The 17,500-nt window shown below is 36.9% G+C and overlaps 3 protein-coding genes across 3 annotated transcripts in view; 1 reads left to right on the top strand and 2 right to left on the bottom strand.

The window, feature by feature from the left end:
* The window catches only part of LOC137622080 (cuticle protein 19-like), a 4,811-nt gene extending 4,192 nt beyond the window's left edge, over positions 1-619 (top strand). The window contains exon 4 of the mRNA XM_068352552.1: positions 1-619. This exon is cut by the window's left edge and continues 589 nt beyond it. The gene's annotated coding sequence lies outside the window, so the exon portion shown is untranslated.
* The window catches only part of LOC137621652 (ankyrin repeat and BTB/POZ domain-containing protein 2), a 622,846-nt gene that overhangs the window by 281,710 nt on the left and 323,636 nt on the right, over positions 1-17,500 (bottom strand). The gene's annotated exons all lie outside the window — the stretch shown is intronic.
* The window catches only part of LOC137622081 (lactosylceramide 4-alpha-galactosyltransferase-like), a 10,317-nt gene continuing 8,857 nt past the window's right edge, over positions 16,041-17,500 (bottom strand). The window contains exon 7 of the mRNA XM_068352553.1: positions 16,041-17,346. Within this exon, the coding sequence (XP_068208654.1) occupies positions 17,194-17,346 (153 nt within the window). The 3' untranslated portion in view covers positions 16,041-17,193. The remainder of the gene's footprint in view (positions 17,347-17,500) is intronic.

A 17,500-nucleotide genomic window follows, 5' to 3' on the forward strand; every position in this document is an offset into this window, starting at 1 on the left:
ATTTCTCTTAACGAACTTCATTTGCTCTCTAATAAAATACCGACAGAAATTCGTGGTTCTTCCTTCATGCAACGCTACTCTGTTAATGTTGGGAATTTCATCTAGATATCTCAACAATAGTCTTGTTTATTTATCCCTCATTTTGCCAGTCTTCTATTTCAATCCGAAATCTCCCAAATTTGATTTTATTATCAGTTATTCACAAAGTTTCAGCATTATTTTTATATCGATTTCCCGTTGGCATTCTGATTTCACGTTTATGTCTTCAATCTCCTCTATTTGTGGTGGACTGCTATGGAATAATTCTCTGTCATTTGTTTTCTGTGCACTACGGTAATAGCCTTAGTATTTTGTAGTTTTCCCTTTCATGTTCTTGTCTTTGGTTCATGTGTGTTGTAAATCGTAGTTGAAATTACTTAACTAGGTCACTTATCTCCGTCTAACTCTAGACACACTTCGTTACAAACGTCGTTTCAAAAGAATTTTTGTCTTGGACAAAACTTGGATTTCAGTCATTCATCTCTTCCCATTTTAAATCAACGACCACTTCCCGATTGTCTTTCAGTATCTCTACATCGTCAAAAAAGGATCTACATGATAATAAAATGTTTGTAAACTATTCCTGTGTTTTATATGAAAATATAATTATCCTTATATCAGTCATTATATGGTGTAGGTTAGTGTTGATGATTATCATCCCATCAAAGATTTTATGGGACAAGTTCAAGTGCTGAGGGTTATCTTCCAATCAATCATTATGTGGAATAGGTGGAAGTGTTGATGGTTATCCTCCCACCAATCATTATATGAAACAGGTTGAAGTGTTGATTATCCTCCCATCAGTCATTATATGGAACAGGGAAAAGGGTTCATGATTATCGCTCCAATCAATCATTATAGAATAGGTTAAAGTGTTGATGGTTATCTTCCCATCAGTCATTATATAGAACATGTTGAAGTGTTGATGATTATCCTCCAATCATCATTATAAGGAATAGGTTAAAGTGTTGATGGTTATCCTTCCATTAATCATTATATCGAATAGGTTAAAGTGTTGATGGTTATTTTCCCATCAATCATTATTTTGAACAGGTTGAAGTGTTGATGATTATCCTCCCATCAATCATACATTATATGAAATAGGTTAAAGTGTTTATGGTTATCCTCCCATCAATCTTTATATTGAATAGGTTGAAATGTTGATGGTTATCCTCCCATCAATCTTTATATTGAATAGGTTGAAATGTTGATGGTTATCCTCCCATCAATCTTTGTATTGAATAGGTGAAAGTGTTGATGAATATCCTCCCATCAATCATTGTATGGAATAGGTTGAAATGTTGATGGTTATCCTCCCATCATTCTTCATATTGAATAGGTTAAAGTGTTGATGGTTATCCTCCCATCAATCTTTGTATTGAATAGGTGAAAGTGTTGATGAATATTCTCCCACCAATCATTATGTGGAATAGGTTGAAATGTTGATGGTTATCCTCCCATCAATTTTTACAATGAATGGCTCAAAGTGTTGATGGTTATCTTCTCATTAATCTTTACATCCAATAGGTTAAAGTGTTGATGATTATCTTTCCATGAATTATTATATGGAATAAGTTGAAGTGTTGATGGTTAGCCTTCCATCAATTTTTATATTGAATAGCTTAAAATGTTGATGGATATCCTCCCATCAATCTTAATATTGAATAGGTTAAAGAGTTGATGGTTATCCTCCCATCAAGTATTATATTGAACAGGTTGAAGAGTTGATAATTATCCTCCCATCAATTTTTATATTGAATGGCTTAAAGTGTTGATGGTTATCTTTCCATTAATCTTTATATTGAATAGGTTAAAGTGTTGATGGTTATCCTCCCATCAGTCATTATATTGAACAGGTTGAAGTGTTGATGATTATCCTCTCATTAATCATTATATTTAATAGGTTAGGGTGCTGATGGTTATCTTCCCATCAATCATTATATTGGACAGGTTGAAGTGTTGATGATTATCCTCCCATCAGTTATTATATGGCTTAGCTTAAAGTGTTGATAGTTATCTTCCCATCAATCTTTATATTGATAGGTTAAAGTGTTGATGGTTATCCTCCCATCAATCTTTATATTGAATAGGTTAAAGTGTTGATGGTTATCCTCCCATCATTCTTCATATTGAATAGGTTAAAGTGTTGATGGATATCCTCTCATCAATCTTTATGTTGAATAGGTTAAAGTGTTGATGGTTATCCTCCCATCAGTCATTATATTGAACAGGTTGAAGTGTCGATGATTATCCTCTCATCTCCTCATGTATATAAGTATATAAATATGCATATATATTGTATATTTCTATATATATCTATATATATATATATATATATATATATATATATATATATATATATATAATGCTATTAATACATGTGAACTTTCTGTCAAATTATATGCAATATCAAACAAAGCTGGGAGAGATTAGACCCATTTTATGAAAAATCTTTTGCTTCTCACTTGATTTAAGAAGTTAAGTAAGTATATGATAACCAAATGAGAGAGGTAGGTCACCGCTAGGAAGCTTGCGGTGATAAAATCATTGCAAAATGATATTAAAGATAAGGAAGGCCAACTCCTCGAGCCACAACAGTCAAGGGGAAAAGGTATTAAGTTGTATGCACTGTGTATAGTTAACATTATCAGTTCCATGTTTGCAAAGATGATGATACTTGCATATCCAACGGATCATCAGCCATGGTTACATTCTTTGCTTTATGAGTGTTACTTTTCTTGCAAATTGTAATTATTTCCTATAAAACTTGGCGATCTGCCTAAATGGGGTTCGATTCCCGTTCAAGCTTGATAGTTTCTTGTAGTGTTTGCCGCCTCACCATCCTTGTAAGCTAAGGATGGTGGGTTTGGGGGACCCGAAGTCAACCTGCTGACTCATCAGCAGCCATTGCTTGGCCTTCCCTGGTCCTAGCTTGGGTGGAAATGGGGCTTAAGCTCTGATCATTTACATATTTGGTTATTCTCTAGGGCATTGTTACTCTCCCTTGCCTCTGCCATTCATGACTGGCCTTTTAACCTTTAAACCAGGTGCTTTTAGTATACAGATAATGTATTGGCTTAACTCTCCCAGGACAAATCATAATATTAGGTAGCTTTAAACATCTCCTACCCTAATTATCTGGTCATCTTTTCAAAACTCTTAAGTAAGTGTACCCCCACAAGACCAAAGACCTTTACGGAATTTTTGATACAGAGATAATTTTTACTTGTTATATTTTCCATCTTCGTCGACCATTTGTCAATCGCTTTGAACTCAAAATGATGACCGTCATAACTTATTTCACAATATTGCTTGTGGGATAAGTTGGTACTTGTTCAGGACCTCATGCTATTGAAACCCGTACCATTGAGATGTTGGTTGATATCTTTTAGACAAAATTTCAACTCCGTACAATCATTGATTATCTATCTTAACCTTACCGAACAGGATATATATGTGTACACAAATGCACGTGTGTGCAAACACACACACACACACATATATATATATATATATATATATATATATATATATATATATGTAATAATTATTATTACATGTTTAAAACACATGACGTAATATGTCATTTTGGATGAAGATGCTAGCCGTGGGACTTGCTGTAGTCACTCAAATCATAAACAGGATGTACAATGCAGCCTCAACAATGTAACATTTTTCTTAAACGTCAACACCAATGCATCAGCGTGTGAAAGTTTGTGACGTCACCGGATGCAGGTGTCTTCCGAGATTGTGACAAAATTGCTATATCAACTAAGCATACGATATCTGTGATATCGATAATTTAGTCAGTTCATATCTATACTTCACCAGAATTGGTCATCTGACCAAACCAGCTCCCTCCCGTGATGGAGATGTTTAACTCTGTTGTTTTTAACAAATAAATACTTTTTAAAGCTAATAAGATGTACTTCATTATCCAGCTTTACACATCTTAAACAACACATACTCAATGTGTGCTTATAAAAGTAGCACACTTTTATATATATATATATATATATATATATATATATATATATATATATATATATACACACACATAAATCATTGATTATCTATCAACCTCACCGAACATGATATATGTGTGTATACATGCACGTGCACGCGCGCACACAAACACACGCACACATATACATACACATATATACATAGATACACACACATATATATATATGTATATATATATATATATATATATATATATATATATATATATATATATATATATACACACACATAAATAATTGATTATCTACCTTAACCTCACTGAACAGGATATATATGTGTACACATGCACGTATGCACACAAACACACACACACACACACATATATATATATATATATAATATATATATATATATATATATATATATTATATATAATATACAGTATACATAAATCATTGATTATCTATCTTAACCTCACCGAACAGGATATATGTGTGTACACATGCATGTGCACGCCCACACAAACACACATATACACATACACACATTATATATATATATATATATATATATATATACATACATACATATATGTGGAGAATTTTTTTATGTTCTGAGTGGGAACTTAGTCCGGGAAAGTCTCCTTATGACAGTTACATAAAGTTCAACACGGGAGGATAATGAGCACTTACTCTCGGGGCACAAACACCCTGCTAATACTTTACTGTTGCAATTCACTAACCATCACTCTTAAATACAAAAGGGGGGAAATTTTACTGGCCAGAGGCCGGAGAACTCCACACGTAGAATATAAGTAATTTATGGCCTACTCTAGCTTTGTCAGGTCTATTGTCATCTCACTCTCAGGCTCTGTTCCGACTCCGTCCCAGCTACCCCAATGAGATGCTGGACAGGTATTTTACGTTAATGTAATTAGACAAAATCCAAAGTGGGAGCAGTGATGTAAAGTAGTTTAAAAGTTTAAAGATAAGGATCTTTACCTTCGAAGCAAATATATTGATGCAAAGTTCCTCGCTGTTACCACCTATAGACTTACTTAGGTTTACTCTTTAAATATTGGGTATTTTGTCCCGTGATCAACTATTCAATTCACACATTAAAAAAAATGAGGGAGCAAAAATACGAAATATTGATTTATTTTACAAATTTACATCAAAAGAAAACGGACATCTTAACAACACAAAAATATCATAAAAGGAATGCAAATTAAAAGGAATTCAAAATAATAAAAATGATTGATTAGACACGTGGTCTGCAATAATAAAAAAATGGGGTCGGATACGTGGCCCATGTGACCCAGAGACTGAGCTAGTCTCAAAACAAGAATTGATATCGAAAAAATATTTACACACAATCCCACCGCATGCAGTCCGAATGTTGTAATTAGCCAGGGTCCCTATCAAGTTAAAATTAGTCTAAGCTAAAAAATGGGGGAATAACTATGGCCATTTGTAGTAGTACCTGCACTCCTTTGATGATCAGTCCTATGCCCATGATGGCTGTTGACCTGGTTGCACTTTGCACTCTTTACTGGCCCACCCCAAGAATCCTCGTTTGTGGCAATAGGTTTCCAGGTTCCACTCCTTCACTGTCTCCAGCCGGCAGCCACAGAACTCCTTGGTGAGTCACGTTTTGGGAGAGGGGGGTGAGCCAGAGGTGCACAGGTTCACTGACCAGACAGGTCAGTAGGCCAGGGCGGCTTCTAATCGAATGGGCTCGACACTAAGGTCGAGGAGATCACCTGGCTTCACCTTGCCAAACAAGTGACGGTCATGATGCGCGCGGTAATTCATTGGGGGTGCCATATCGGGACTTCAGGACAGGGCAATATATTGTTGCAAGGAGTGCAGAGGAGGCAGGATTTTGTACTAAATACTTTAGAGAAATCTTGTTGCTCTAAGGGAGTTTATATATACAATAATCCTACCTATTCTGGCTTGCTAAAATTAATAGTTTAATGATCAATTAGCAATGGACTGGTGCGATGGGCATACATCTTAAAATTAACAAACCTTAATTGGTATTGAGAAATAAAAGATATATTAATTCAGTATATAGAAATTTATATCAAAATTAAGTTTAGGAGTTTAATCTCGACCCATGTAGTTAAGGAAAGAACCAACATACTGCGGGGTTACTACTAAGGCCCTCTGTTGTGCGTATCTACGCTGTAACGTCACGAGCATGGCGTGCGCCACTGTCAACAAGTTTTAGTTTAAAATAGTCCTCCCTATGTTTCGTTAAAGAAAACTGAATGTAGGAGAGAACGTTTAAGGGGTAGCTATAGTATTAGTAGAAGAGAGTTAAAAATATGATTGAAAGCAGAGTGAAGAAAATTCTTCACACCCTGGGGATAAAGGGGAGAAAAAAGGGAGAGGGGTTAGTTCCGGCAAATGTGATTCAACTACTTGTTAGTATGAGCGAGATAAGGTTACTGGCTAAATGAAGAGTGAAGTTGTTCTTCACATCAACGTCCGTTTTAAGTTAACAAAACGCTGTCAGCGTTAATTGAAATAAATTGAATTAAAGTTAGGCTTGAATGTGAATTAGGGGAAAATTTAACCAGCAGGCAATGCTTCACGGAAGCGTTAAGACATGTAAATGATTGGTGTTAACTTTAAACGTACGATGCAACGGTAATTAGATGATTAAAAACACTCAATGCTTCCCACCCTAGGGGTACGGATAGAGCAAACAAAACGTGAGCCAATATCGGTCGAGTTCAGCAACAATTCCGGCCAATGACAAATTAAAAATTATGGGGGTGAATCCCAATCCAAGTCTGACACCCAACGTTTTACATAAAATGTTATTACATATAAAATTACTGCCGTAATGGAAACTTTGAATTCATTGCCTGACATAAGGAGAAAAGTTAATTCCTTCTCAGCATTACAAGGTGAAAAGTTTTTGACACTAGCCTGAATGACAAATCGAGACGAACTAGGTCTATGGGGACATCGTATTTCTGACAGCTTGGGTCTTGGATGTCAGTTTTAAGAAAAACGTTTGCAAGGTGAACATAGAAACAAAACTTATATTCAGCACGAGCTGAAGGATGTCAGTAGGAGTGTAGTAACATGACAAGTTATCAAGGCAAAAATTAAATTCACGCTTTGAAGTTAAAGCAAGGGATTGGCTGAAAAAATGCTGCTGAATGACTTGGTAAAAATAATAAAGGCTTAAAGTTGCGCCATATATAACTGAATGAAAACAATGAATGGTGTTCGAGGTACCCTTATCCTTAAGCAAGGGGATTTGTAAACAGGCTCTTAGCTCCGGTGCTAGGCTTACATGTGTGACCGCTAAATCCGCCGTCAGCGCAAAGGGACCCTTTATGACTGCTGGGGTCTTTAGGTTTCGATCACGCGGCTCGTTCTGAGAGCGGGTTTCAAATCCTGACGGGGATGTTCTAGCGTCAACACGGGTTGGAGCGGATGTTACGGGCTTAAGAACTGGACAGTCAGGCAACGTGAGCACTGGTCCGTGGGATGGTACAGATTTAATGAATGACTCTACCGGTACAAGCCTCTGCTGGCTATCACGCACACGGTTAAGTTGTGTGGTATTTGAGCTACCACGAGGGGGGTCCATGTTAAGACGATGAATGGTTTCTTCTCCGGGACGAACTGTCACCGGCGGCAAAGACAAAGGGGCTTGAGGGTGATCAAACGCTGGCGGCTTAAGGTTTGGAGGTGAGGACGGAGCACGTGGGACTGACACAAACTCACTAATCGTATGCCGTGTTGGCAACATAGAACTGGAATGTGGCGATTGAACAGGTTGGGAAGTTGATACAAAATTAATTACATTGTGCTTTACTGCCAAGACATTAAAAGGATCAACTAGGGGTTCGTTAATAACATTTACAACGTGACGTGTCACTGAAGGTGTCGCCTTTGAAAAAGAATTAGACTGATTAGCTTTGATAGTTAAATTGGGATGAGCCATGAGGCTATTAAAAGCAATCTCAATTTTACTTGAGCAGGCAGCAAGCAAGGGATAATTTAATTCAACAATGGTATGGTCGTAATGACGTCTCCAAAAATTCTTGTACTGTAATTGCAAAGCTCGTCTCTTACTTTACCAATAAGTGTTTTAAAATGACTCACGGCTTCTGGACCCATGCTGGGAAAATCCACAGAAGCCAGAGCATGAAGTGCTAGGTCTGCGTCCTCACAAACAAAGGTGAACGTCAACTCCTGTTCTTTAAGCCTAGCGTTAATCTCCTCGGGGCTGAGCGTTTCCGCCTTAGGCAGTGGAGGGTTGTTTACGTTAAACATGAAGTACGCCATCTTGGAATGACCACGTTTGATGAACGGATTCGTAAAACAAAACAAGGGATAACTGAATTTTCAAAAGGAATGTAACAATGAAACTTTACATATTTACTAGCGTGACAATTGAATATTTAAATTTACTCATGATGGGAGGAAAATGGTTAAATGATGAAAAACATATAAATCATGAAATTACTTTAAAATTCAAAGTGACCGGGTCCAACAAAGCAGACGATGCCCAGGTCACGTGACGTTAAAGACTTTGCTAAAATGATTAATATACGCACCTGGCGATAAATTATTGAATTAAGTTACTTGAAAGTAAAACATTAGAAAACACATGGGCTTATGAATGCAAAGTATTAAGTTAAAAGTTAAAATAACAGGTCGAGGCTGACACTGTTGTGACAATTTCACAATTACGGACGCACTGGGGCAGCCACTGAACTACTCAAAATGTAGATAGGCGCACGAGGCAACGACTTAGCTTTTAAAGTGCACTCTCGTGGAGGCTAAACAAATATGAGATTTCCCTCACGCGGAGGTAAAACAAAAATATCCTCACTAAAGGACAAAAACAATATCTCCTCGCTAAAGGAAATTAAATGAACTACGCGCAGTAATTTACTTACGGTAGTTTGGACTGTAAACAAGATCCGCCATCTCGGAACAAACACGTGGAATGAAACGGACTTGGTGAAATTAAGTTTCAACGTTACTTGTAAGAACACTTAAAATTATGTTGCGCCGACTCGCTCTTTAGGACAAGGACATGTGCTAGGTATACGGGGACGTTAGTTAGAAAGGTTAAGGTTGGTTAGGGAAGGTAAACGACACAAAGGAAGGTAGACCAAGGTACAAAATGTTACAAATTACATGCTAAATTAGCAAAATTAGTTGACAGAACGAGTACACCGGCGCTCTAGTTGAGCAGTAAACACGGGCGTCTGAACAACAAAAACCCTAGTTCAAGTAGCTTAGAACTTTCTGGTATAAGTGGATTCCGCCACAACACGTGGGTGAACGGATCCGAGACAAAGCGAAGTTCCTACGACAAATTCTAGTCTTTCTGTAAAGAACATTCAAGCAACAAATTAACCTGGTTACGTAGCTCTTTCCTTAAACACGTGGTCGATACAAAAAGATCATGATTACAAATTTCTCTTCCCAATTAAAGTCTGGGCATTACACATTCGGCAAACTGGCTGTGTGCGTGTGGGTAAGTGATATAGCGAGTTACTATATGCTTAATCAAGCTGATTAATCACGTTAATGCTTCACAAGTCAAAGGTAAAGGATCCGGTTCGAAGGACCACTCATATGGAGAATTTTTTGATGTTCTGAGTGGGAACTTAGTCCAGGAAAGTCTCCTTATGACAGTTACATAAAGTTCAACAGGGGAGGATAATGAGCACTTACTCTCGGGGCACAAACGCCCTGCTAATACTTTACTGTCACAATTCACTAACCATCACTCTTAAATACAAAAGGGGGAAATTTACTGTTCAGAGGCTGGAGAAATCCACACGTAGACTATAAGTAATTTATGGCCTACTCTAGCTTTGTCAGATCTATAGTCATCTCACTCTCAGGCTCTGTTCCGACTCCGTCCCAGCTACCCCAATGAGATGCTGGACAGGTATTTTACGTTAATGTAATTAGACAAAATCCAAAATGGGAGCAGTGATGTAAAGTAGTTTAAAAGTTTAAAGATAAGGATCTTTACCTTCGAAGCAAATATATTAATGCAAAGTTCCTCGCTGTTACCACCTATAGACTTACTTAGGTTTACTCTAAATATTGGGTATTTTGTCCCGTGATCAACTAATCAATTCACACATTAAAATAAATGAGGGAGCAAAAATACGAAAGAGGTTTAATTAACCCAATATTGATTTATTCACAAATTTACATTAAAAGAAAACTGACATCTTAACAGCACAAAAAATGGTATCAAAAGAAATGCAATTCAAATAATGAAAAATGGTTTAGACATGTGGTCTACAATAATTAATAATCAAAATGGGGTCGGACACGTGGCCCATGTGACCCAGAGACTGTGCTAGTCTCCAAGCAAGAAATAATAACGGAAAAATATTTACACACAATCCCACCGCACACAGTCCGAATAGTGTAAAAGCCAGGTTCCCTATAAAGTTAAAATTAGTCTAAGCTAAGAAAAAATGGGGGAAAACTAAATGGCCATTGCTGTAGTACCTGCACTCCTTTGAGATTAGTCCTATGCCCGTGATGGCTGTTGACCTGGTTGCACTTTGCACTCTTTACTGGCCCACCCCAAGAATCCTCGTTTGTGGCAATAGGTTTCCAGGTTCCACTCCTTATCTGTCTCCAGCCGGCAGCCACAGAACTCCTTGGTGAGTCACGTTTTGGGAGAGGGGGTGAGCCAGAGGTGCACAGGTTCACTGACCAGGCAGGTCAGTAGGACAGGGCGGCTTCTAATCGAATGGGCTCGACACTAAGGTCGAGGAGATCCCCTGGCTTCACCTTGCCAAACAAGTGACGGTCATGATGCGCGCGGTAATTCATTGGGGGTGTCATATCGGGACTTCAGGACATGGCAATATATTGTTGCAAGGAGTGCAGAGGAGGCAGGATTTTGTACTAAATACTTTAGAGAAATCTTGTTGCTCTAAGGGAGTTTATATATACAATAATCCTACCTATTCTGGCTTGCTATAAATTAATAGTTTAATGATCAATTAGCAATAGACTGGTGCGATGGGCATACATCTTAAAATTAACAAACCTTAATTGGTATTGAGAAATAAGAGATGTATTAATTCAGTATATAGAAATTTATATCAAAATTAAGTTTAGGAATTTAATCTCGACCCATGTAGTTAAGGAAAGAACCAACATACGGCGGGGTTACTACTAAGGCCCTCTGTTGTGCGTATCTACGCTGTGACGTCACGAGCATGGCGTGCGCCACTGTCAACACGTTTTAGTTTAAAATAGTCCTCCCTATGTTTCGTTAAAGAAAACTGAATGTAGGAGAGAACGTTTAAGGGGTAGCTATAGTATTAGTAGAAGAGAGTTAGAAATATGATTGAAAGCAGAGTGAAGAAAATTCTTCACAATATATATTATATATATGTATATATTATATATATATATATATATATATATATATATATATATATATATATGTGTGTGTGTGTGTATATATATACACATACATACATATATACAAACGATGTGTGTATTTTCATAAACATGGTCGCGAGTGTGTCAAGTCTATGTTGTTCAGAACTAAAGAAAGAGAATAATGGGAAGACCAAGTTCACCTAACTTATATTTCGAATCTTTGCGAAAGTAGGAGAAATCTTTTGGTGCAGTGGAGTATTTTGTGAGGTGAGGAAAACATTTCTGCAGAAGCAACGTATATCTCCTGGCTACGGTATCCCTGGTCACAATATTTACCTTTGATTTATTCCGATCTTGATGAAAACAATATTCTTATTGCATGAAGCTATTGGGAGCGTTAAATACCAATGATGTAATATCCGTTATTGTTTGTATTGTTTAAGGGAGTAGGTTGAAAATGGTTATTTTGTATAAAGGGATAAATAAATAAAGACCAATGCATCACTACGCGTATCTTTGTTATCTTAAAGAAAAAATAATGTTTGTACATTTTTTTTTATTATGACTGCAATGACTGATGCCTGTGCATTCGTAGAAAATTGTTTATAAATCTAGAAGGATAAATATTTTATGAAATATACGTGTAAAGAATTTTCTGTGATACACAGTATTTAATCTGGTTCTGCTTGCCGACAATGTAAGATTGCCGTTCATCTTTCAGCAATGAAGTAATTTTACAGCAAATAAACTTAGGCCTATATAACAATCACTATCATTGCTGGTTGGTGCAGTACATACCGAAAAATGATTATTAATCATCTGTATATAACAGTATTATTCAAGTCTCCTTGAGGTATTGGAGAATTAGATTTCTATGTGGCTACAGAGATCGCCAGATTATTATTATGACGTGTTTTATTTTTTTTTCCCAACTCTTGCAGGAATAATATCCGTTTAAACAAAACCCAAAAGACAATGTAAGTCCATTCCAAATCATACATATCTTTATTTTTGTGAAAGCTAGGATACAAAATTATTTCAAGCAGTTCCATAGAACTTGTTTAATCTAACTTGCGTGCTAGATAAATTGTTTCCTTTTTTATATTATCTATACTTATGTGTAGTTTCATGTCTAATCATGCATTTTGCAAGGAAACCTTATATCTCTAGCTTCTTTGTTGACTGCTTTTAGGTTGGAAAACAAACCTTACGGTAATTAGAATTACAATCGAATTTGCAAATCCATCCTGCCCCTCTTGGTATATTTGTAAGAGCAGTATGTCTCGAATTGACAACCATTCCGCCCCTCTTGGCATACTTGCGGAAGCGGTTTCTGTCTCGAATTTTTAAATCTTTCCTGCCCTTCTTCTCATATTTGCATCTGTCTCGAATGACAGATCCATCCTGCCTCTCTAGGCATATTTGTATGAACATCATGTGTCTTGAATAGACGGATCCAGCCTAGCCCTTTTGGCACATATACAGGAGCAGCATCTGTCTCGAATGACAGATCCATCCTGCCTCTCAAGGCATATTTGTATGAACATCATGTGTCTTGAATAGACGGATCCAGCCTAGCCCTTTTGGCACATATACAGGAGCAGCATCTGTCTCGAATGACAGATCCATCCTGCCTCTCAAGGCATATTTGTATGAACATCATGTGACTTGAATAGACGAATCCAGCCTAGCCCTTTTGGCACATATACAGGAGCAGCATCTGTCTCGAATGACAGATCCATTCTGCCCCTCTTGGCTTAATTGTAGGAGCTGCATGTATCTTGCATTGGCAGATCCCTCCTGACTCTCTTGGCATGTATGTAGGAGCAGCACCTGTCTCAGATTTGACTTTGAATACCTACACTCATCTGAGAGCTTTTGGTCAGAGAGTTTATGCTTGAACTGAAAAGGAATACCATTTAACCACCAAAGAAATCCTTTCTGGTACAACCCAGGAGCGTAAGTGGTAGACTACCCTTAAATCTGCAGTCTTTGGTGTTGACGTAACAGTTCCTCCTTTACTTAAACTTTTTGGGTGATGTATTTGGCAGTAAGCGCAGTAATGAGAAACTTGATCTTCTTCATTCCTGTTTTCCTGAGGCTAAACTAACTAGTTCTGCTTTTCAGTCTCGTGAAATTAAAACACTCTTGATGGACGTTCATGCCTGTGGAGATGTAGACACATATGGCATTTTTCCTTTGTTTTCTATAAAGACGTCATTTCTTAGCTCCTAAGTTATCTGTTATTTTCTGCAAATTAGCTAGATGTTTTTTTTCCACTTGTGGGAGAATTAGCAATGTTACTCCATTTTGCAAATGGATTTGCAGTAGCTCAAGTCCAGCTAATTACCGCCCAATTTTCATAACACCCATATTATCCAAAGTTGTGAGCGTCTTTTGGCAAAGCATCTAAATAGGGATGCTGAAGGTAATCATTTGTTCCCTATTTTGTAATAAGGTTTTCGTAAATGCCTTGGAGCATGTGATGCCCTTCTTACAATCGCCAATGCTATACAGAAATCCCTTGATTGTGATCATGAAGTTCGATGATTGCCTTTTATTTTAGTGCTGCCTTTGACCGTGTTAATCATGAGGCCTTTGTTTTCAAACTGAAGCGGTTAAGAGTGGGTGGGTCTTTTCTTTGCAAAATTTTTAACTAATGGCTTGGAAGGAGTTGTTGTTGAGGAGCACCATTGGTGAGTATAGGAATGTGATATCTGATGTTTCTCAGGGTAGTGTTCTTTGCAAATTACTTTTCATTCTGTATTTACACGTGGTTTGGCCTAGAAAACAAGCTCGTTGCATATGTAGTGATGCTACTCTCTTTGCATCAATTCCATCTCCTGATTATAGATCCGGTTTTGCTGAATTCCTTAATAGAGATCTAACTAAAATTAGGGCACGGTGCAAATTATGGGCCATGACGTAGGATCCTAACAAAACTCAAATTATGATTGTAAGTAGTTCAAGGACAGGGGCTCCTCAACATCTGGATCTCGGCATTGATGTTTTTTTTTTCTTTTAACTCTATATTATTTAAAATTTTAGATGTGTTTCTCGACAACAAATTTACTTTTAAGAAACACATTCGGTCTGTCATTGAGAAAGTCTTAAGATTTTGTGATGAATCTATTCTGAAGAAGTGTTTTCATTCTTTCATTCTACCTTGTTTCGAGTATTGTTCTCCTGTGTGTTCTTCAGCTGCTGAATCTCATCTTAATTTGTTGGACAGGAACTTATGGTCTATTAAATTTCTTATTCCTGATCTAGATATTAATCTTTGGCACTGTAGTTCAATTAGTTCATTATGCATGTTGCATAAGATTTATCATAATTATAACCATCCTTTGCATTCAGATCTTCCCAGACAGTATCATCCTGTTCGTAATACTAGGTATGCAGTTATTTCTAATAGTCAGGCCTTCTCCATCGTGAGGCTCAATACTACACAGTATTCTAGAGGCTTTATTCCGTCTGTAGTCAAGTTGTAGAATCAGGTCGTTGAATCGGTAAAACTTCAAAAATTCAAACTTGCATTGAATGCTTTTATTTTAGACAGGCTGACATAAGTCTTTTTTTATAGTTTATATATGGAAGATATATTTTAATGGGGTTACTGTTCTTAAGATATTTAATTTTTATTGTTCATTACGTTTCTTGTACTTTATATATTTCCTTACGTCTTTTCGTCACTGGGCTATTTTTTCCTTTTGGAATCCTTGGGCTTATAGCATCGTGCTTTGTCAGCTATAGTTGTAGCTTCGCAAATAATGGTAATAATAATAATAGTACTGACAATAATAATTTGTAGGAGTAGCATCTGTCTTGAATTGACAAATCCATCCTGTCTTTCTTGGCCTATACGCAGGAGCAGTATCATGTTTCGAATGACAAATCCATCCTGTCTTTCTTGGCCTATACGCAGGAGCAGTATCATGTTTCGAATGACAAATCCATCCTGTCTTTCTTGGCCTATACGCAGGAGCAGTATCATGTTTCGAATGACAAATCCATCCTGTCTTTCTTGGCCTATACGCAGGAGCAGTATCATGTTTCGAATGACAAATCCATCCTGTCTTTCTTGGTAAATTTGCAGCAGCGGCATCTGTCAGGAAGTACGGTTTGACGGCAGTGACTAGAACTGCTGTATGTCAAGGATATATCATTCACCTTCTGGTCAGTTGATTCCCTAATGTGTCATAACTAGGTAGTTTGTGACTAGTTCCTGATGTGATCATGAGGTCCCTGATATTCGCTCTCTTGTTGGAGTTATTTTTGCTTTCTGTAAATGCAGTGGTGGGTATGAGTATGCAAAGAAGGGAATTGTATTCCCCCCCCCCCAATTTTGATAAGGTTGGTTGGTAGAACACATTTGTAAGAGGAAAATACTCTGGGATTGGATAAGTGTCTTTCAGAAATAGGCCGTCTGAATGCAGTGAAGCGTCCATATTTCTTTTTATATGTTTATAAGTGACTATTTAAAGGGACGTCATCATCTTTTGCGTACAAAATAGCAGGGGTTTGTTAAACCTTCGTGAAAAATCTTCGGTTTTCAGTTGAAATGGCATTATTAGAAATGGCATTATTAGAAATGGCATTATTTTATTTTCCATATTGAGTACACATTTCTAAATCTTCTGAGGCCCATTCCATGATTGATCTTGAATTAGGTGATCTACATCTTAGTGATAATCAGGGATTTTATATATTTTTTCACATCAATTTGGCATATTTTGTCACGTGTTCCAGTTACTTTAGTTGATAATTTAAATTTTCTGCCAAATGCACTAATTCTTTTGTTAAATTTCACTTTTCATCCCAAAGCTCAAAAGATGTAAAGCCAGGATGTTGTTTGCTAATTAATTTTTTTTTATTCTCATACTCTATGAATGACTTTTGATATACAGTATTGTTACGGTGACTGAAATATTTCTCTTTTGTAATGATTAATGTACATTTGAAGTATTTCTATTTTATTGGATTCAGATAGATTTAATTTTAATAGTCTTGCCTTTTCCATCACGAGGCTCATTACTACACAGTATTCTAGAAGGTTTATTCTAGCTGTGATCAAGTTGTGGAATGATCTTCCAAATCGGGTAGTTGAATCGACTGAACTTCAAAAGTTCAAACTTGCAGCAATTGTTTTCTTGTTGAACAGGCTGACATGTCTCTTTTTATTTTTTATATATGAAAGATGTTTTAATGTTACTGTTCTTAAAATATGATATTTTAATTGTACATTACTTTTCATGTAGTTTATTTATTTCCTTATTTCCTTTCCTCACTGGGCTATTTTTCCCTGTTGGAGTCCTTGGGCTTAGCATCTTGCTTTTCAACTAGGGTTGTAGCCTAGCTAGTAATAATTATAATAATAATAATCTGTGTACAGACAAAGAAGAGGAAGAAGAATCTGTCTACCTCAATATAGTCTCCCTAACCCTTACAGATCCATCCCAATAATGTTAAAGACTTATCATTTAGGCAATGTGAGTATAGTGAACATTTTTGTAGGCTTTCCAGCTCAAAAGTCTTTTCAGACGAGAAATCTTGCAAGACAACATGAATATCTGTCTGTGAGCCGACTTAGGAATCGACTGTATGTTGTAAAGTGGGCAAAGAAGACCCTAGTAAAGTCAGGTAGAGAATAAGTATACATACACAGTGCTCATGTTCTCATCCTTATGTACATAGTTGAACGTGTGCACGCATGGATAATTATCAATACATCTCTAAATGATCACAGTTTTCTTGATTTATGAGCTGGTTTCGCATTTTTTCAGTAAATTCTTGATTTCTTGGTTGCTAACTCTCTACTGAAAGGACAAAAGTTCTTCGAAGCTAGGTCATATATTGTACCTGATTCCTTGACCACAGGGTAGATGCGAGTCTCTCTGTTCCAGAAGTGAATCGCGTAGGAACCTTGAAATCTCTGAAAGTAAATGAATACAGGTTAATAACCTTTTTCAGGGACGTGTGGCATATACATTAAATGTTAGGCAAAGAGCTCAAGTTCCAGTTCTTATGGTTAGGCAAGAGTCTAATAGTGATTCTCTCTCTCTCTCTCTCTCTCTCTCTCTCTCTCT

This window comes from Palaemon carinicauda, chromosome 28, assembly GCF_036898095.1.
Source record: "Palaemon carinicauda isolate YSFRI2023 chromosome 28, ASM3689809v2, whole genome shotgun sequence".
Lineage (NCBI taxonomy): Eukaryota > Metazoa > Arthropoda > Malacostraca > Decapoda > Palaemonidae > Palaemon > Palaemon carinicauda.